Here is a 22620-nt window from a genome sequence, read left to right as displayed (position 1 = left end):
TAATAAATAAATTTGGCATAACAGTGGCATACAAAGCCAATATCCAGAAATCAAATACTCTTTTGTATACAATGAAACAGCAGAAGCAGAAATCAAGAAAAAAAATCCTATTCAAAATACGAAAAAGAAAATAAAGTACCGAGGAATAAACCTAACCAAGGAGGTAAAAGACTTGTATGCAGAAAACTACACAGCCCTGAAGAAAGAAAGCAAGGAAGACACAAACAAATGAAAACATATACCTTGTTCATGGACTGGAAGAATTAACATCATCAAAATGTCCATACTACCCAAAGCAATATACAGATTCAATGCAATACCTATTCAAGTACCAATGGCGTATTTCACAGACATAGAAGAAACATGTCAAAAATTTATGTGGAACCATAAATGAGCCCGAATAGCAGCTGCACTCTTGAGAAAGAAGAACAAAGTAGGAGGGATCACAATACCTGATATCAAACTGTATTTCAAAGCCACTGTAATCAAAACAGCCTGGTACTGGCATAAAAGCAAGCACCTAGACTAATGGAACAGAACAGAGAGCTGAGAAATAAACCCAACTCTTTGACATCAATTAATATTTGACAAAGGGGGCAGTAACATAAACTGGAGTAAAGATAGCCTCTTCAACAAATGGTTTTGGGAGAACTGGACAACTACATGCAAAAAAAAAAAAAGAAACTCGAGCACCAACTTACACCATACACCAAAATAAATTCAAGGTGGATAAAAGACTTAAGTATAAGCCGTGACACCGTTAAGGTCCTAGAGGAGAACATTGGCAGGAAAATCTCAGCTATTTCACGCAGCAACATTTTTATTGATATGTCCCCTAGAGCAAGGGACATAAAGGAAAGAATAAACAAATGGGATCTCATCAAAATTGAAACCTTCTGTAAGGCTAAAGAAAACAGTATTAAAATAAAAAGACAACCAACTGTGTGGGAAAACATATTTACCAGTGATACCTCAGACAAGGGTTTAATCTATAAAATATATAAGGAACTTACACGACTCCACTCTAAGAAGACAAGCAACCCAATTAAAAAATGGGCAAAGGACTTGAACAGACACTTCTCCAAGGAGGACATACAGAGGGTCCATGAAAAGATGCTCAATATAGCTAGCTATCAAAGAGATGCAAATTAAAACCACAATGAGATACCAATTTACACTGGTCAGAATGGACATTATAAACAAAGCAACAAACAACAAGCGTTGGACAGGTTGTGGGGAAAAGGGGATGCTAGTTCATTGTTGGTAGGATTGCAGACTCATACAACCACTATGAAAAACAGTATGGAATTTTCTAAGATTACTAAAAATAGACATGCCTTTTGATTCAGTAATTCCACTGCTAGGATTATATACTAAGAATCCTTTTTTTTAATACCATGTGTTGTTTTTTTATTTTATTGATTATGCCATTACAGTTTTTCTACTCCCCCCTTCATTCACCTCCACCCTGTACCCCCTCACTCCCACCATCCCCCCCTTTAGTTTATGACCATGTCTCAAGTTTTTTAGATTCTATATTTCCCATACTATTCTTGCCCTATCTATTTTCTACCTATTGTCTATGCTACTTATTTTCTGTACCTTCTCCCACTTCTCCTCCTGCCACTCCCCTGTTCCTAACCCTCCAGAAATGAGATCTTTATTTCTGTTTCCACTCCTGATCTAGCTGTCCTTTTAGTTTGCTTTTGTTTTAGGTGTGGTTGTTAATAACTGTGAGTTTGCCGTCATTTCGCTGTTCATATTTTTTATCTTCTTTTTCTTAGATAAGTCCCTTTAACGTTTCATATAATAAGGGCTTGGTGATGATGAACTTCTTGAATTTGATCTTCTCTGAGAAGCACTTTATCTGTCCTTCCATTCTAAATGAAAGCTTTGCTGGATAGAGCAATCTTGGTTGTAGGTCTTTGGATTTCATGACTTGGAATACTTCTTTCCAGCCCCTTCTTGCCTGTAAGGTCTCTTTTGAGAAATCCTTCGACAGTCTGATGGGAATTCCTTTGTTGACTGTCCCCTTATCTCTTGCTGCTTCTACGATTCTCTCCTTCATTTTAATCTTGGCTAATGTAATGATGATGTGCCTTGGTGTATTCCTTCTTGGGTCCAACTTCTTTGGGACTCTCTGAGCTTCCTGGATTTCCTGGAAGTCTATTTCCTTTGCCCGATTGGGGAATTTCTCCTCTATTTTTTGTTCAAATAAGTTTTCCACTGGTGGCTGTTCCTCTCCCTTTTCTGGTACCCCTATAATTCGGATGTTGGAGTGTTTAAAGATGTTCTGGAGGTTCTTAAGTCTCTCCTCATTTTGTTGAATTCTTGTTTCTTCACATTTTCCTGTTTGGTCATTTTTTTTCTTCCTTCTGGTTCACTCCCTTGATTTGAGTCCCAGTTTCCTTTTCATCTCTATTAGTTTCCTATGCAATTCCCTTCATTTCAATTAGTTTAGCCTTCATATGTTCCTCTAATTTGTGACTAAAATCAACCAGTTCTGTGAGCATCCTGATCACCAGTGTTTTGAATTGTGCATCAGAAGCCCAATTTTTTGCTATTTCTTCATTGCCTAGAGTTATGGGCTCTGGGGCTTTGAGATCTTCTTGAGCCATTTTTGGTCTGTTTGTGCCTGTTAAGTATGAGGAGCAGAGTGTTAGTTTTTCACCAGGGCAAGGCCGCCCAGGTCGCTGGGTTGTCACGCTGTATGTGGGGGCAGGGTCAGAGCAGGGAAATAGAGGCCCCCTTTCCTGCCTCCCGCTGCTGGGGCCTGCTCAGTCACGTCTCACCACCCACTCTCTTGCTGGTCTATCTGCACACGAATGCTCTACCACAGTCAACCCGCCGCCCTGCCCCCTCGCTGGGTCCACTTGTTGCTCACTGGGTCGCTAACTGGGTCCGCCCATTTCAACCCCACGCCTGGGATCCACATGCCTGAGTCCCTCTGACCGAGTTTTCCTATGCAACCCTGCTCTGCCAGCTGCTGCCTTCGACCCTCTTACTGGTCAGGCTGAAGAATTTATTGTTATCAGACTTCCGGAAAGTTCAATTTTCTGTGTTCTGGCTGTGTTTTCTATTACTAATATTTTGTTATCTCTAAACTTGGTTGTGTGAGAAAGCATGGCGTCTCCACCTATGCCTCCATCTTGGCAGAAGTCTTCTTGAGTTTTATATACTAAAAATCCTTTAACACCAATCCAAAAGAACCTATGCACTCCAATGTTCATAGCAGCACAATTTACAATAGCCAAGAGTTGGAAGCAACCTAGGTGCCTGTCAGTAAATGAATGGATCAAAAAAACATGGTACATTTACACAATGGAATTCTATGCAGCCAAAAAAAAAAAAGAGCTCCTACCCTTTGCAACAGCATGGATGGAATTGGAAAGCATTATGCTGAGTGAAATAAGCCAGACAGTGAAAGACAAATACCATGTGATCTCACCTTTAACAGGAAGCTAAACAACAAAACAAAGCAGCAAGCAAAATGTAACCAAAGACACTGAAATAGAGAACAGTCTGACAGTTACCAGAGGGGAAAGGGGAGGGTAAAAGGGAAAGGATTTACAGAAACTAGTATAAAGGACACATGGACAAAAACTAAGGGGGATGGAAATAGGAGGGGGGTGGAAGCACTGTGGGGGAGTGCTGGGATGGGAGTAAAAGACTGAAAACTGTACTTGAACAACAATTAAATAAATAAAATTTTAAGTTGTTTTTCAGAAAGGAAATAACACCTTTTCTACCAGGATTGAGATTTCTGAAGCTCTTTAAATTTCTAAAATTCTTATGTCTTCCAATTTTGTCAATAAAAATTAATTTTTAGACTTAGAAGTTCTAAAATATCCCAGAAAAAAATTATCCATCATCTGCTTCCCCATCCATACTCATCATTCACCCACATCATATCAACCATGCCCCCTTTTTCCTGCATCCTTACATTACAGCATCTCGGAATGTCACCCTCAAAATCCAAATCTGAGAGTCTTGACTGTCTCTTCCCTTAAGGATAAGGACTGAGATCAATGAAATTTACTGCTAATTTCCTAATATTTTTGTTCATATAAGATGTCTAGAATAAACATCTAAAATAGACCAATTGGTGATAATAGACCAAACGTCTTTTCTTAGGCTTCCCCAGTGTTTTTAAAAATTTTTGGCCAATATTTCAAAACTGGAAGAATTTAGATAAAAAGCAGAAGCTCTACCAACACTGAGGTACACCCACCCACCTCACTGAGTTCATCTGCAGAGTAAGCCCTTGTTTTTCCATGGCCTTTTTTCAGTACAGGGCCTTTTGGGATTGAGGCACGTGAAAGTGTGACTACTTGTGTAAATATAACCCAAAGAGACAATTCGAAAAGGGGAAAAAAGCCTCATATATTTTTTGGGGGGGTTTATAACTGTCCTTCCTTTTTTTAATATATTTTATTAACTATGCCATTACAGTTATTCTATTTCCCTTCATTCCCTTCTACCCTGAACACCCCTCCCCCACCATTCCTCCCCTTTAGTTTATGACCATGTGTCTCAAGTTCTTTAGATTCTATATTTCCCATACTAATCTTGCCCTCCACCCCATCTATTTTCTACCCACCATCTATGCTACTTATTCTCTGTACCTTCTCTCCCCTTCTCCTCCTCCCACTCCCCTGTTGATAACCCTCCATGTGATCTTCATTTCTATGGTTCTGCTCCTGATCTAGCTGTCCTCTTAGTTTGCTTTTGTTTTAGGTGTGGTTGTTGATAACTGTGAGTTTGCTGTCCTTTCACTGTTCATATTTTTTATCTTCTTTTTGTTAGATAAGTCCCTTTAATGTTTCATATAATAAGGGCTTGGTGATGATGAACTTCTTGAATTTGATCTTATCTGAGAAGCACTTTATCTGTCCTTCCATTGTAAATGAAAGCTTTGCTGGATAGAGCAATCTTGGTTGTAGGTCTTTGGATTTCATGACTTGGAATACTTCTTTGCAGCCCCTTCTTGCCTGTAAGGTCTCTTTTGAGAAATCTGCTGACAGTCTGATGGGAACTCCTTTGTAGGTGACTGTCCCCTTGTCTCTTGCTGCTTCTACGATTCTCTCCTTCATTTTAATCTTGGCTAATGTAATGATGATGTGCCTTGGTGTGTTCCTCCTTGGGTCCAAATTCTTTGGGACTCTCTGAGCTTCCTGGATTTCCTGGAAGTCTATTGCCTTTGTCAGATGGGGGAAATTCTCCTTTATTATTTGTTCAAATAAGTTTTCCACTGGTGGCTGTTCCTCTCCCTTTTCTGGTACCCCTATAATTTGGATGTTGGAGCATTTAAAGATGTCCTGGAGGTTCCTAAGTCTCTCCTCATATTTTTGAATTCTTGTTTCTTCATCCTTTTATGTTTGGTCATTTTTTTTCTTCCTTTTCTGACCCCACCCCCACATATAGTGTCAAAAACCAGCAACCTGGGTAGCCCCGCCCTAGTGAACAACTAAGACTCTGCTTCTCATACTAAACAGGCATGAACAGATCAAAACATGGCTCAAGAACAACTCAGAGCCCCTGAGCTGATAAATCTAAGCAGTGAAGAAATAGCCAAACTTTCAGATGCACAGTTCAAAACACTGGTGATCAGGATGCTCACAGAACTGGTTAATTTTAGTCACAAATTAAAGGAACATATGAAAGCTAAACTAATTGAAATGAAGGGAAATACACAGGAAACCAATAGTAATGGAAAGGAAACTGGGACTCAAATCAAAGGAGTGGACCAGAAGGAAGAAAAAAGCCTCATATTTTTTTACACCATAGAGAAATTTCTGCAGTTTTATGCAAAAAAATTTCTGTAAACATCACTGTTTTATATACTAGGTATATTACTGAGAAAATCCAGTTTCAATTCTGTCAAAAACACATAATAGACCCTCGCTCAGATGGAAGCTATGGATCCATGTCAATATTTAAATAACACATAGCTTAACTATTTCCTCATCACTGTCATGTTACTATTATCCACATTAAAATCCCATTCCTCAAAACATTAATGTCCTCCAGAGTCAAAAATGCAAGGCAAGGCATTTGAGCAAAAATCCATTGGCAAGGCATTTGAGCTGTAGGGCAACGTGGACTCTTTACAGACCTCCTTTCCCTGGGTCCTGGATAGGTGGTAATTTGTGTGTACCATCACTCAGCATCCCTGAGGCTTGCCAAGCACTTTCACTTAGTGGCCTTTGTGCTTGCTTTTTCTTCAGCTTTAACCATCCAATTTATTTCTCAACCCAGCAGAATCAGCCTTCAAAACGAATAAGCAAGAGTATCAAAAACTCTGTTGACACTTTAAAACCAGTGCCTCTTTAAAAATGAGCCAAATGACCCCCTCCCTGCACCAACATGACAGGCTTCCACAATAGACTGTGGCACCGAAAAGGCAAAACTTTCTCGATTCCCACTAGGATGGGCTTTCTGGCATCAAAGCATTCTGCATATGTTTATTTGACTGCCTGTAATACTGATGCCAGGCTCCAATGCCATCATAGCTGCAGAAGAGCAGATGAATAGAGTCTTGTGCAGGCATATGATACAAATACAGCTCTCCGCCACTTGTTTTAACAAGTTATTTCCAATGACTTTAAATAATGACACCTGGTAGTTAGTTTATATCTAAGAAAAGAAAATCCAAGTCTATGGACATAAGTATTAAGAAGTTATTTGCAAATAGAAAACTAGGCAAAGAGTTTTAAAAGGTACTCCATACAAGGAAAATATATATAAACATACTTAGAGCTGAATATCATGTATTTAAACAAAAAAATACACCTTTTCCTTTACCAAATTAATGAGGTTCAAAATTTAGTAATACACGATACAAGAAACAGCTTATTAAACTCATTGTTACAGTCTGCTGATCTGAATTGGGAAAACTTCTTTGGAGGCCAATTTGACAACATTTATCAAAATGTTAACTATAAATACCCTTTAAGCTTCCGGCCAAGATGGAGGCATAGTTAGACACACTGTGCCTCCATGCACAACCAAAAAAAGGACAGCAACAATTTAAAAACAAAAAACAACCAGAACTGACAAAATCAAAGTATGGAAGTCTGACAACCAAGGAGTTAAAGAAGACACACTTATCCAGATTGGTAAGTGGGGTGGAGACCGGTGTGCAGAGAAGACTACCTGGAAGGCTGTGGCTGCAGGATGGAGCAGGCAAGGCCGTGACTGGCGAGCCCAGTGCTGGATTGTGGAATGGGGCATGTAAGCCTGCAGCTGGCTGGCAAGGTGACAGTGGTGGCTGGTGAATCAGATAGTCTCACATTCTCATGCAAACTGGGAGGAACAATTGAAGATTGAGACAGATCGAAGATTGAGACAGATCGTGCAACCCAGAGCTCCAGCACAGGGAAATAAAGCCTCAAACCACTGATTGAAACATCTGTGAGGGTTGAGGCAGCAGGGGGAGAAACTCCCAGCCTCACAGAAGAGTTCGTTGGAGAGACCCACAGGGTTCTAGAATGTACACAAGTCCATCCACTCGGGAATCAGCACCAGGAGGGCCCAGTTTGCTTGTGGGAAGCGAGGGAAGTGACTGAAAGCCAGCAGAGAATGGAACAAGTGCCATTGTTCCCTCTTGAACCTCATCTCAACATACAGTGTCACAAATCAGCAAGGTGAGTTACCCCTTCCGGGTGAATACCTAAGGTTCTGCCCCTCACTACATAACAGGTGCGTCCAGACAAAAAGAAAAATGGCCCAAATGAAAGAACAGATCAAAGCTCCACAGCAAATACAACAAAGTGACTAAGAGATAGTCAACCTATCAGATGCACAGTTCAAAACACTGGTGATGAGGATGCTCACAGAATTGGTTGAATTTGGTCGCAAATTAAATGAAAAAATGAAGGCTATGCTAAGTGAAATGAAGGAAAATGCACAGGGAACCAGTAGTTATGGGAAGGAAACTGGGACTCAAATCAATCCAGTGGACCAGAGGGAAGAAAGAAACATCCAACCATTGAAGAATGAAGAAACAATTAAAAAAAAAATGAGGAGAGGCTTAGGTACCTCCAGGACATCTTTAAACATTCCAACACCCAAATTACAGGGGTACTAGAAAGGGAAGAGGAAGAGCAAGAAATTGAAAATATAATGAAGGAGACATTCTCCAATCTGGCAAAGGAAATAGATTTCCAGGAAGTCCAGGAGGCTCAGAGAGTCCCAAAGAAGTTGGACCCAAGGAGGAACACACCAAGGCACATCATAATTACATTATCCAAGACTAAAAATAAGGACAGAATCTTAGGAGCAAAAAGTGATAAGGAGACAGTCACCTACAAAGGAGTTCCCATCAGACTGTCAGCAGATTTCTCAAAAGAGACCTTGCAGGGAAGAAAGGGCTGGAAAGAAATATTCCAAATCATGAAAGGCAAGGACCTACATCCAAGATTGCTCTATCCAGCAAACCTTTCATTTAGAATGGAATGGCAGATAAAGTATTTCTCAGATAAGGTCAAGTTAAAGCAGTTCATCATCACCAAGCCCTTATTATATGAAATGTTAAAGGGATTTATCTTAAAAAAGAAGATAAAAAATATGAACAGTAAAATGACAGCAAACTTACAATTATTAAGAACCACACCTAAAACAAAAACAAAAGCAAAGTAAGCAAACAATTAGAACTGGAACAGAACCACAGAAATGGAGATCACATGGAAGGTTATCAACAGGGGAGTGGGAGGGGGAGGATGGGGGGAAGGTATGGAGAATAAGTAGCATAGATGGTATGTAGAAAATAGACAGGGGGAGGGTAAGAATAGTATAGGAAATGTAAAAGCCAAAGAACTTATATGTATGACCCATGGACTTGAACTAAATGGGGGGAATGTGGGTGGGAAGGGATGTGCAGGGCACAGGGGAGTGAAGGGGGAAAATGGGACAACTGTAATAGCATAATCAATAAAATATACTTTTAAAAATACCCTTTAAGCTAGTGACTCCACATTGGGGAATTTTGCAGATGTCCTCACCTACTTGAGAGGGAAAAGAAGTTATGTTCAAAGACGTGCATTAGGATGAAAATGAAATTAAAATAGCAACTCTATTTACAATCAAATCAAAAAGAATAAAAAAAACTGGAAGATGGCAGGAAAGTAGGTGGGAGCTGAACCCACTTGCTCATGCACCCAACTGGGACATCTAGATGATCTTCTGAAGAACAGGATGAACAGCCACGGGGATCCCAGCTTATAGGAAGTTTGGAAGCCAAACACTGCAGAGGATGTTGAAAAACAGATGGTAAGGAGGTTGCACAGGGACAGTAAGGTCCCTGGGAACTGCACTGGGACCATGGCTGGAGCCAGGGAAGGTGGCTGCAGCAGGAACTTTGGAGGAGAGCCAGATCAGCGATTTTAACTTCACAGTTCCCTTCCCTCCCAGAGCAGAAAAGTCAGTCCAACACCAGGAGAAATATTGATGCTTGAAGTCACCAGGGCGATAAAGACACAGTGGGAGACACACAGAGGCAGCGTTCCTCTGCTGGGACTGTCGTTGCCAGCTGAGACAGTACCAATTTGGAGAGCCAGGTGAGGCCTAGAGATGGGAGAAGCATTGGCCATGATAGACCCTAACCCAGATAGTCTCAGGACTGGTCAAAGCTGGGCTGTGTGAAAAGCCAGGTGCTTGTGAAGAATGGCTGGGACAAACAAGGGGAATTTGCTCATAAAAAGGCTCTCAGCCCCTCTTTAAGGAACTGTCACACTCCTCTGGCCAGGCCAGTGAAGAGGGAGGAGGAGGGGTGGAACATACAATTTGTTCCAAATCAAGGCACCTCATGAACTGATCAAAGTGGGGCAGCAGGGGTTCAGAGGGGTAGCAATCCCCAGAGAGACTTAGTTTAATAGGGGAAGAAAACTGCCCTGAACGGATGGTGCATGTGTGCAACACTCAGACCAGCAAAAGGGAAGAGGGGTGAGAGTTGCTCCCATTCAGTGCACCTCAGGGACTAATCAAAGTGTGGCCCAAGGAGGTGGATTAAAGGCACTGGCCTGATGTATATGGACAGTGATGGCTGTGTAGCACTCTGGGGGCTTTAGCTGGAGGATGGACACCTGTGAATATTGGAACCCAGACCAAGCTGCCAATGCAGAGTTACAGGAAAGGAAAAAAAATGGATCCCAGACCCCTCTGACTGCAGCATCCAAGAAGACAAGCAGAACCCAACTGGTGGATTTAAAGTCAGCAGAAGGCTGTTTTTCCTTTTTCTTTTTTTCAAAGCGTAAGTCAGTGAGACCTCCAGCTGTGAAAGGATCAAAGACAGATGCAGAGAGAGCTCAGAAGGCTAATACCAACAACTGAAACAAAATTCACTTTGCTATCTTAAAGAACTTGCATTTTATTTTATGCTTTTTAAATTTATTTTTACTTTTTTGTTATTGTTATTATTTTTTCATTACTTTATTTTTTATTTCACTTCTTTCTGTGTAGTTTTCTTTGTTTGGTTTCATTGTTTGACTGGTTTTCTTTGTTCTACTTTTTAGATTGCATTTTAATTTCTCTTCCTTCACTCATATTCTTATAATACCCTACTCTTGGTCTTTCACTTTTTATTCTTTTTATTTGGATTATATATATGTTCACATATTGTTGATCCCATTCCCACACAGCACCCTTCTCTGGTATTGGTCCATTTTACTATCTTCTTGAGCTTTATTACTATTGTGGTTAACTTCATTCCTTCCACACTAAGCCAAGTTTCTATCCCTTACTCTCAGTATATCTCACCATCTAACCACGCATAAGCACTCTGCTTTCTGGAGTCAGCTCACATTCTTTTGCCCCTTTACCAAGAGTCTTAGTTCTTTTTCACCTTTAAAAAAAGTGGCTAGTTAAATGAAATATGAGTTATTGCTGTACTTCTCCAAAGCACCTCTTGTCTGTTCTCTACATGTTGGTACTTTAAATCCCATAGAATGTTCTACCACTGTCATAATCCACTCCATCTTCACCTTGCGCCAGACCGCATACAAGATAAGGTGGGAGTTGTCAACACCAGTAAACCCACTGGAGTAGAGAACTGACCAATAAAGGAGCCACTAATGGGTAAAACCCAAATACAACAAGAAAGCCCACTCAAACAGAAAAAAGGGCAACCAGAAAACATACAGACAAGGAGATCAAAGAGACAGCACCATTGAGCCCCACAGAACTCTTACCACAGAAGTTAACCCTATGAAGACAGAGAGAAGCAAAGCAGATTATTGGGAGTTGCAGAAACAAAAAAAAAGAGTCACCTAAAATGGGAAGACAAAGAAAGAACCTGCAATCAAAAAGAATGGAAGACTCCCCACTAAAAGAGGTAAATAAAATGGAGGCAATCGAACTATCAGACAGAGGAGAATTCAAAACAATGGTTATAAGGATGCTCAAGGAACTCACAGAACATTACAAAGAACTGAGTGAGAACTACAACAGTATGAAAAAAATACCAGAAACTCTAAACAAGAACCAGAAAGAAATGAAGAATACAATTTCTGAAGTAAAAAAGCATACTAGAAGGAATTACAGGTGGGCTGGATGAAGCACAGGACCAAATTAGTGAGCTGGAAGACAAAGAAGAAATATACAGGCAGAGCAGCTGCATTAAAAAGGCTCAAAAAATAAGAAGGGAACTGCAAAAAAGCATGAAATGCAACAACATTTGAATCATAGGATAATCAGAAGGGGAAGAAAAGGAGCAAGGGATAGAAACCCTGTTTGAAAAAATACTGACAGAAAATTTTCTGAACTTGGAGAGAGGAAAACGCACCGAAGTTCAGGAAACACAGAGGGTACCAATCAAGATGAACCTAAAGAGGCCTACTGCAAGACATCATAATTAAAATACCAAGTTTTAAAGACAAAGAGAGACTCTTAAAAGCAGCAAGGGAGAAACGAGAAGTAACATACAAAGGAGCTCCAGTAAGGCTAGTAGCTGATTTTGCAACATAAACACTGCAAGTCAGGAGAAAATGGCAAGAAATATACCAATAATGAAAAACAAATACCTGCAACCCAGTAAAGTTCTCAATTAAAATGGAAGAAAAAATTAAAAGTTTCCTAGACAAAAGAAGGCTGAAAGGATAAACCTTCACCAACCAGCACTGCAAGATATGCTAAAGGGACTACTGTAAGAAGAGGAAGAAAAAGAGTGAGAGGCAGAGGAAAACAGGCACAAAAGTGTAAAAATGAATAATTACCTATTAATAATAACCTTATGTAAATGGATTTAATGCTCCAGTCAAAACACATAGGGTACCTGAATGGATAAGAAAACATGACCCACACACATGCTACCTACAAAAGACCCACTTCAGAATAAAAAACCTACACAGACTCTAAGTAAAGGGTTGGAAAAAAATATTACAAGCAAACATACAGAAAAAGAAAGCCAAAGTAGCGATACTCATATCAGACAAAATACACTTCAAAGCAAAACCATAAAGAGACCCAAAAGGACAATTCATAATACTCAAGGGAAGAATGCATCAAGAAGACATAAACATATATGCACCCAATATAGGAGCACCCAAATGTATATGGAAAGTCTTGGAGGACTTCAGGAAAGATATAGACAGCAACACACTTATCATAGGGGATTTTAACACCCCACTGTAAACAACAGATAGATCTTCCAAACAAATTATCAACAAGAATATTGTGGCACTGAATGATGCATTAGATCAAATGGACTTAACAGACATATATCAAACCTTTCTACCCAAAGAAGCAAAATACACATTCTTTCGAATGCACATGGAACATTTTCAAAGACAGATCATATGACAGGAGACAAAACAAGCCTCAACAAATTCAAGAAAATTGAAATCATATAAAACATTTTCTTGGACCACAAGAGCATGAAACTAGAAACTAGACCACATGGACTTAGATGATAAATGTAGAACCTTTCATTCCCAAAAAGTAAAATAAACATTCTTCCCAAATGCACATGAACATTTTCAAAGATAGACCACATAATAGGACACAAAACAAGTCTCAACAAATTCAAGAATATTGAAATCATATCAAGCATTTTCTCTCACCACAAGAGTCTGAAACTAGAAACTAGAAAGTTTATCAACCTCAAGGAAAAAACACAAAAACACTCAAACTCATAGACATTGAATAGAATGCTATTAAACATAAATGGGTGAAGAATGACAACAAGGAAGAAATCACAAAGTTTCTGGAAACAAATGTAAATGAACACACAATAGTCCAAAACCTATGGGATATAGCAAAGGCTGTCCTGAGAGGAAAGTTAATAGCAATACAGGTCTACCTGAAAAAGATAAAAACATTTCAAATAAATAACCTAACCCTACATTTTCAATAACTGGAGGAACAACAACAAACAAGGCCCAGAACAAGTAAAAGGAAGAAAATAACAAAGATCACAGAAGAATTAAACAACATAGAGAATAAAAGAACAATTCTCAGTATCAATAAATCCAGGAGCTAGTTCTTTGAAAAGATAAACAAAATTTACAAGCCTTTAAGCAGACTCATCAAGAAAAAAACAGCGAGGACCCAAACAAACAAAATCAGAAATGAAAGAGGAGAGATTACAACTGATAGCACAGAAATACAAAAAAAATTCTAAGAAAGTATTACGGGCAACTATATGCCAAAAAATTTGAAAACCAGAGTGAAATGGATAAATTTCTAGAAAAATATAATCTCTCAAGACTGAATGAAGAAGAAGCACAAAGTCTGAACAGAGTGATAACAGCTAGTGAAATTGAAGCAGTAATCAAAAAAAAAACTCCCAGCCCTGGACTAGATGGTTTCACAGGAGAATTTTACAAAACATTTAAGGAAGAGCTAACCCCATCCTTCTCAGAGTATTACAAAAAATTCAAGAAGTGCAGACTCTCAAACTCTTTTTATAAATCCAGCATCATCCCAACCCCAAAACCAGATAAAGACACAACAAAGAAAGAAAACTTCAGGCCAATATCGCTGATGAACATAGACGTTAAAATCCTCAACAAAATATTGGCAAAATGCATCCAACAATACATTAAAAAGATCATACACCATGACCAAGTAAGATTCATCCCAAGGATGCAAGGATGGTTCAATATTTGCAAATCAGTAAATGTAATATGTTGAGGTCCAAAACAGATGTTGAAAAGGGACAATCCCGAACGAGCCCCGGATAAAGTTAGGCTGACCAGGAACAGGGAAATTTTTACTTCCTCAAAGGGCTAACCGCCAACTACACAAAGAGCCTTTTGAATTTCCCTAATAAGCCAATGGCAATCAGCTGTTTAGAGCTAGCCAATAGCTAACAGCCACATCTGCTTCTGTTCAAAGCTTGCTTGCATACCCCTATATAAGGACATAGCTGTAAGCGCCGGGGCATGGCTCTCATCTGCAGCTCTCCTGAGCATAGTGCCCTCGGACACTCAGAGAGCTCGCCCCTGCGCAGGTAAAACTTGGCCAGTAAAGTAACATCTTGAAAATTCTGAAAGTTTCCAAACCTCTGTTTCTCGTGACGGCGGATGCAACATAATACATCACATAAACAAAAGAGAAGTCAAAAATCACATGATTATATTAATACATGCGGAAAAAGCATTTGATAAGGTACAACACCCATTTATGATAAAAAAAAAAAAACCACTGAGCAAAGTGGAAGTAGAGAGAGCATACCTCAACATAATAAAGGACATATACAAAAGACCTACAGGCAATATCATACTGAATGGGTAAAATCTAAAATCTTTCCCATTAAGATCAGGAACAAGACAAGGTTGTTCACTCTCGCCACTTCCATGAAACAGTACTGGGAGTCCTAGCCACAACAATCAGACAAGAAAAAGAAATAAAAGGAATCCAAGCTGGAAAGGAGGAAGTAAAACTGTCACTGTTTGCAGATGATATGATAGTGTACATAGAAAACCCTACAAATCCCACCAAAAAACTACTCCACCTAATAAGTAAATTTGGCAAAACAGCAGAATTCAAAGTCAATATTCAGAAATCAAAGGTATTTTATACACTAACAATGAAATATCTGAATCAGAAATCAATAAAAAAAGTCCCATTTGCTATAGCAACAGGAAAAATAAAGTACCTAGGAATAAACCTTACAAAGCACAACACTAAAGAAAGAAATTAAGGAAGACACAAATAAATGGAAAAATATACTGTGTTAATGGGTTGAAAGAATTAGCTTCATCAAAATGTCCATATTACCCAAAGCAATTTAAGATTCAGCAAATTCCTTATTAAAATACCAATGACATATTTCACAGATATAGTACAAACACTTCAAAATTTATATGGAACCATAAATGACCCCAAATAGCCACACTAATCTTGAGAGAGAAGAACAAAGTAGGTGGGATCAGAATACCTGATATAAAACTATATCACAAGGCCACTGTAATCAAAAGATTATGGTACTGGCATAACAATAGACTTATAGACCAATGAAATTGAATACAGGTCCCAGAAAAAAATAACAAGTCTCTATGGTCAATTAATATTTGACAAAGGGGACAGAAGCATAAAAGTTAGTAAAATTAGCCTCTTCAACAAATGGTATTGGGAGAACTGGACAGCTACATGCAAAGAAATAAAACTTGATCACCATCTTACACCACACACAAAAAAACTCAAGGTTTAAAAAGATTAAATATAAGTTATGACACCATAAAAGTCCTAAAGGAGAACTTAGGCAGGAAAATCTCAGATATTCCATGCAGAATATTTTCACCAATATGTGCCCTAGAGCAAGGGACATAAAGGAAAGAATAAACAAATGGGACCTCATCAAATTAAAAAGCTTCCGCACAGCTAAAGAAAACAACTTTAAAATGAAAAGGGACCCAACCGTATGGAAAAGTATATTTGCCAATGATACCTCAAACAAGGGTTTGATCTCCAAAATATATAAAGAACTCACATGACTCCACTCTAAGACAAGCAACCCAATTAAAAAATCGGCAAAGGGTTTGAACAGACACTTCTCCAAGGAGGACTTTCAGAGGGCTCAGAGACATATGAAGGGATGCTTAGCACCACTAGCCATCAGAGATGCAAATTAAAACCACAATGAGATACCACTTTACACCAGTCAAAATGGGCATCATTAATAAATAAACAACAAGTGGTGGCAAGGCTGTGGAGAAAAGGGAACCCTAGTACAATGTTGGTGGGAATACAGTCACTGTGGAAAACAGTATGGAATTTCCTCAGAAAACTAAAAATGGAAATGCCTTTTGACACAGCAATACTACTACTGGGATTGTACCTTAAGAACCTGAAGGACTTCCGCCAAGATGGAGGTATAGGTGGATGTGCCGTGCCTTCTCACACAAGCAAGTTTAGGGACAACTAAATATTAGCATCAGAAAACACAACCAGAACACGGAAAATTGAACTTTTCGGAAGTCCGTTAACAACAAATTCTTCAGCCCGACCGGTAAGGGGCGAAACCGGCGTCTCGTGAGGGGTTGCACAGGAGGACTCCGGTCGGATGGACCCAGGCGCGGAATCCAGACGCGCGAATCCAGACGCACGGGTTCCAAACCCAGGATTGGACCTAGTGAGCGACCGAGCAACCCACTGGGTGAGCGACTGCTGAGGAGACAGTGGGGAGGCGGTGCTGCGTGTTGACTGCGGTTGCCTACCTGCAGGCGAGCGGACAGGCGAGGGAGTGGGCGGTTGGACCGGGCCCGGCCGTCCCCGTGGCCTGCAGCAGTAGAGGGTGCCGCCATTTCCCCGCTCTGACCACGCCCCCACATACAGCGTCACAACCCAGCGACCTGGGAGTCCAAGGCGCCGCTTCTCACATTTAAAGGGCCAGAACAGACCAAAATGTCGCAGGAAGACCTCAAAGCCCCAGAGATAAATCTAAGCGACGAAGAAATAGCAAAACTCTCAGATGCACAGTTTAAAACACTGGTCATCAGGTTCCTCACAGATCTGGTTGATTATAGCCACAAATTAGAGAAACATATGAAGGCTAAATTAAGGGAAATGAATGGAATTCCACAGGAAATCCATAGAGATGAAAAGGAAACTGGGACTCAAATCAATGGAGTGGACCAGAAGAAAGCAAATAATGGCCAAACAGAAAAGAGTCAAGAAGCAAGAATTCAAAGAAATGAGGAGAGTCTTAGGAACCTCCAGGACATCTTTAAACGCTCCAATATCCGAATTATAGGGGTACCAGAAGGGGGAAAGACACAACCACCAGTGGAAAAATTATTTGAACAAATAATAAAAGAAAATTTCCCCAATCTGGCAAAGGAAATAGACTTCCAAGAAATCCAAGAAGCTCAGAGAGTACCAAAAAAGTTGGACTCAAGAAGAAACACACCAAGGCATATCATAATTACATTAGCCAAAATTAAAATGAAGGAGAGAATCCTAGAAGCAGCAAGAGCTAAGGGGACAATCACCTACAAAGGAGTCCCCATCAGACTGTCAGCAGATTTCTCAAAAGAGACCTTATAGGCAAGAAGGGGCTGGAAAGAAATATTCCAAGTCATGAAATCTAAAGACCTACAACCAAGATTGCTCTATCCAGCAAAACTTTCATTTAGAATGGAAGGACAGATAAGGTGCTTCTCAGATAAGATCAAATTCAAGGAGTTCATCATCACCAAGCCCTTATTATATGAAATGTTAAAGGGACTTATCTAAGAAAAAGAAGTTAAAGAAACATGAACAGTGAAAGAACAACAAGCTCACAGTTATTAACAACCACACCTAAAACGAAAGCAAACTAAAAGAACAGCTAGATCAGGAGTGGAAATATAGAAATGAAGATCTCAAGGAGGGTTAGCAACAGGGGAGTGGGAGGAGGAGATGGGGGGAGAAGGTACAGAAAATAAGTAGCATAGACAGTAGATAGAAAATAGATGGGGGGGCAAGAATAGCATGGGAAATATAGAACCTAAAGGACTTGAGACACATGGACATAAACTAAAGGGGGGTAATGGTGGGGATGGGGGGGGCAGGGTGGAGGGAAATGAAGGGGGGAATAGAACAACTGTAACAGCATAATCAATTTAAAAAAAATAAATTAAAAAAAAAAAGAACCTGAAACGCCAGTTCGAAAGAACCTATGCACCCCAATGTTCATAGCAGCACAATTTGCAATAGCCAAGTCCTGAAAGCAACCTAAGTGCCCATCAGTAAATGAGTGGATCAAAAAACTATGATACATTTGCATAATAGAATGCTATGCAACAGAAAGAAAGAAGGAGCTCCTACGCTTTGCGACAGCGTGGTTGGAACTGGAGTACATTTTACTAAGTAAAATAAGCTAGGCATTAAAAGACAAATACCATATGACTTCACCTGTAAGTGGAACCTAATCCACAAAACAAACAAGCAAGCAAGATATAACCAAATCATTGAAATAAAAATCAAACTGACAGTAACCAGATGGTATTGGGGAGAGAGATAATGGGGGAAAGAGAGGAAGGTCCATCAAGGATCATGTATAAAGGACACATAGACAAAGCCAAAAGGGTTAGGTCTGAGGGTGTGAGGTGGTTATGGGTAGGGTGCAGGGCCACAGTGGGGTAAAAATTGAGGCAACTGTACTTGAACAACAATAAAAAAAGAATAAAATACTAATAAATTTAATACAAACAGTGCAAGATTATAAAGACACCCTGTGTTTGTGGATTGGGAAACTTAATTTTGTTAACATGGGAAAACTCTCCAATTAATCTAGATTTCATTTTTATGAAAATCCCAGTGGGCTTTTCAATAAATTTCAGTAAATGAGTGGATCAAAAAACTATAATACGGCCCTGGCTGGTGTAGCTCAGTGGATTGAGCGTGGGCCTGCGAACCAGACAATCGCAGTTTGATTCCCAGTCAGGGCACATTCCTGGGTTGCAGGCTGGTTCCCTGCAGGCCAGTTCCCAGCAGGGGATGCACGAGAGGCAACCTTACATTGATGTTTCTCTCCCCCTCTCCTTCCCTTCCCCTCTAAAGATAAATAAATAAAATCTTTAAAAAAAAAAGCAGAGATACATTAAAAAAAAAACCAAAAACTATAATACATTTACACAATGGAATTCTATGCAGCATAAAGTAAGAAGGAGCTCCTACCCTTTGCAACAGCATGGATGGAACTGGAAAGCATTATGCTGAGTGAAATAAGCCAGGCAGTGAAAGACAAATACCATTATGATCTCACCTTTGATAGGAACCTAAGCAACAAAACAAACAAACAGGCAGGATATGGCCAAAGACCCTGAAATGGAGAGCAGGCTAGTGGTGACCAGAGGGCAGAAGGGAGGGGATTTCAGGGGAAGGGTTTGCAGGAGCAAGTGTGAAGGACACATGGACAAAAACTAGGGGAGTGGAAATGGGAGGAGGTGAGGAACACTGGCAGAGGTGGGCTGGGATGGGAGTAAAGGACAGAAAACTGTACTTGAGTAACAAAATAAATTTTTTCAATTAAAAAAGTTGACATGCTTATCTTAAAATTCGTTCTTCTTATCATTTTGTAAGTACTCAGAGGTGGAAGGAACTCAAAATAGCCCCCAAAAAGCATTGTTTGTAACAGAAAAACAGAAACAAATCTGAGTTTCCTTAGGTGATGAAACCAATCAATCAGTGCACATCCATATAATAAAATACTGTGTATGTATTAAAAGCTAGAGCTCACAAGCTTAATGTAAACATTGCTACGTCTATATTGCTTATTCATTCAACGAATATTTGTAGAGGAAATTGTGTTAAGGAAAATGCTCCATTTGTTTGGTCTTTTTATATGAGGGTATCTTCATGCATATGTTTGATATATACACAGAAGTTGTTGGAAGGACCACAAGAAACTATTATTCATAGTGGTAATCTCTTGGGAGAGGAACTTAAGAGTATTGTCACTGTCCGTGCTTTTGTACTGTTTAATGTTCAATATGTTGGTAAATTTTTCATTTAAAAGTTAACAAAATCAAATCATATATGCAAGCATACAACATAGAAAGGATACGCCCTAGCTGGTGTGGTTCAGTGGATTGAGCAATGGCCCGAAAAACAAAGGGTTGCTGGTTTGATTCCCAGTCAGGGAACATTCCTGGGTTGCAGGCCAGATCCCCAGTGGGGTTGCACAAGAGGCATACATATAGTGACGTTTGTCTCCCTCTTTTTCTCCCTCCCTTCTCCTCTGTCTAGAAATAAAAAAATAAAATCTTTTTTAAAAAGAAAGGGTATAAAGGAAAACAATATTATAGCAAGAAGAAAATTAGCATAGAATTAATGTCATTACACTCTATTCCACAAGAAAGTGTAAGCTACATTTATAGAAACAATGGAATATTACCATATCCATTTTTAAAAGATTTTATGCATTTATCTTTTAGAGAGGGGAAGGTCGGGAGAAAGAGCAGGAAACACCAATGTGTGGGTGCCTCTCATGCTCCCTATACTGGGGACCTATCACACAACCCAGGCATGTGCCCCAGACTGGGAATGGAACCAGCGACCCTTTAATTCCACCAGCACTCAGCCACTGAGTCACACCAGCCAGGCCCTTATCCATTCTTTAAGAGTTTCTAACTACCTGTTGGTTTAGGTCAAAATGAATATTTTTCAGATCAAATTTACCCTGACTTAAATGCCCATAACAAGTACTTTGCAATCTGTGCCTTAGCTGTAATATAGAAATGTCAGCTTGGTAAAGACTATACAATGAACAATCTTATTTTTCAAAGGATGACTCTGAAAAATGCACATCTTGGTATTCCCAAAGCAACTCATATAGTCCATGCATACAGTAAGCCTCCAATAACTACCTCCAGATTAATGCTGTCCAGTTGCTAGAAGCCACATTCTGTGCCATGCCTGCATTCTTTTCAATGCCCAGACCACTGCCAGGGCAGCACAATAGACATGACGCACAACTGGAGGCATCTAGAAATAAAAGGGGTAGCTAGCGGAAACACTATGGATTCTCGATTGCAGAAAAGGATAGTTCCCCAGTCCCACAGAATGAGGAACTGTCCCATTCACTAATGAAAAATTTGTAAAAATTACAAAAATTAAAGAGCTCAAACTCCTCACCCAAGTTCTGAATAAATGTTTTTTTAGCTAATCACAATTTAACATGCCACTTCTTAAATAGGATGGGTAACAAAGTAAAGGTCTTAACTATATAACACAAAATGTATTTGCACACAAAATCACGCTGCTTCACAGATATGTAGACTTGTCTTCTTCTGGGAATTCAAACACGGGGGGAGCCCACCACCCACAGCAATAGGGTCTCTCTGCCACCAAACCCCCATCCTCAAAATTTTTCTTAAACAAAGTAATTTCAAAATTGTTCGCTTAAAATTAATTTTTAAATGTGTTCATTTTCTCCCTCTCAACCTCTACTATCTATCTATCTAATGGTATCAGAAGATCTGTGACCTTATTACCATAATCCTAATGATTTGTGCTCTAAAAGATTCTGGAGACTTTTTCTACCTCAGGACTGTTGTGGGATTGAAATGAGAAAGACCTGTGAGAAGGAAACAGAAACCTAGAAACCATTAATTTTTCCAGCAACGACCCATAACCTAAATATTCACAGGAAAAGGAAACATTATCAGCAAAGCCACAGCCTTGAGCAAATCTGACTTTTTAAAAGAAAGTTTTGTTACTTGGTAGACTCACCATATTCTTGTGTTTACATTATTTGGAATTTGTCCATGGTTTCCAAGAAAAGAACACCAGGACACCCACCCTATTAAAACTGTCAAAAGTGTTCTCACAGTTCGCAGGTTATTTTTTGTACCTGGCTACCGAAACTGTGCTTCTTGGTTTAGTTGAGACTTTTGGGATTTTATTTATTTATTGTGCACACTCTCTTCCTGGCTGGAAGCGGAGGTGGTGTGTGGGGGTTGGGTACATTGAGCGCCACCCAGCACCCCCTCCAGACGGAGCGTCTGGACAGTGGTTTTCTATTCTTTTTTTCTCTTTTTATGTGAATTTATTTGTATTACTGGGTAATCCCACAGATAATACATGAAGCGTTTCCCTCATAAAAAGGACCACACATAAGGCCAGTGCGACCAGCCCTGTTCCTAGCCAGTCACAAGGCCGCATGCGCAGGGTCCTCCTTGACCCAGTCAGCATAGGACTAGGAGCCTGACGACCCTGAGAACTGCCTGCCCGGCACACCCCGCGCAAGAGATTCCCGTCACCCAGCGCCCCGGAAGCCGCCCCCAGGCTGGCAGGAGCAAGTGCTCTGTGGCACCTAAGCTGGCCCCGCAGCTCCTCCTTACCCGCCGAGGACAGTGACCCTGAGCCAAGAAAACCCTGCCCAACAGCGCCATGGAGGAAGCAGGACACGACACAAAAACAGCCCGCAGCTACCAGGCTTGGCTAGCACTGGACCGAGGCTGGAGGCGTCTCTGACATCAGGGGGAGGAGTTGGGGCGCCTAGGCGGTGTTGGAGTAGGGCTGGGCGGCAGCTGGGGGACGGCGGCGGAGGGGTGGGCGGAGGCTGGGCTTGACTAGGAGCCTGCTGCGGCGGGCATTAGGATCTCTAGTGGACCTGGCTGCCGGATATCTGCACCCAGTACTCTGAGCTGGACGCTTCAAGGCTAGGCTCTCAGAGGCTCCTGCTCTTTCTCTCTG

At 40.3% G+C, this 22620-nt stretch overlaps 1 protein-coding gene across 3 annotated transcripts in view; it reads right to left on the bottom strand.

The window, feature by feature from the left end:
* DECR1 (2,4-dienoyl-CoA reductase 1) overlaps positions 1-22418 on the bottom strand; it is a 52212-nt gene extending 29794 nt beyond the window's left edge. For all 3 annotated transcript variants that reach the window (XR_005084514.2, XM_037159929.2, XM_053664715.1), the window contains exon 1: positions 22266-22418. Coding sequence is in view for 2 of the 3 variants with exons in the window: in XM_037159929.2 (XP_037015824.1) it covers positions 22266-22316 (51 nt within the window). In the remaining variant the exon portion in view is untranslated. The remainder of the gene's footprint in view (positions 1-22265) is intronic.
* Positions 22419-22620: the final 202 nt, after the last annotated feature.

This window comes from Artibeus jamaicensis, unplaced genomic scaffold (assembly GCF_021234435.1).
Source record: "Artibeus jamaicensis isolate MK-2021 breed Jamaican fruit bat unplaced genomic scaffold, CSHL_Jam_final contig_386, whole genome shotgun sequence".
Taxonomy (NCBI): domain Eukaryota; kingdom Metazoa; phylum Chordata; class Mammalia; order Chiroptera; family Phyllostomidae; genus Artibeus; species Artibeus jamaicensis.
The sequence above is the reverse complement of the archived record's forward strand: the minus strand, read 5'-3'. Positions and strand labels throughout refer to the sequence as shown.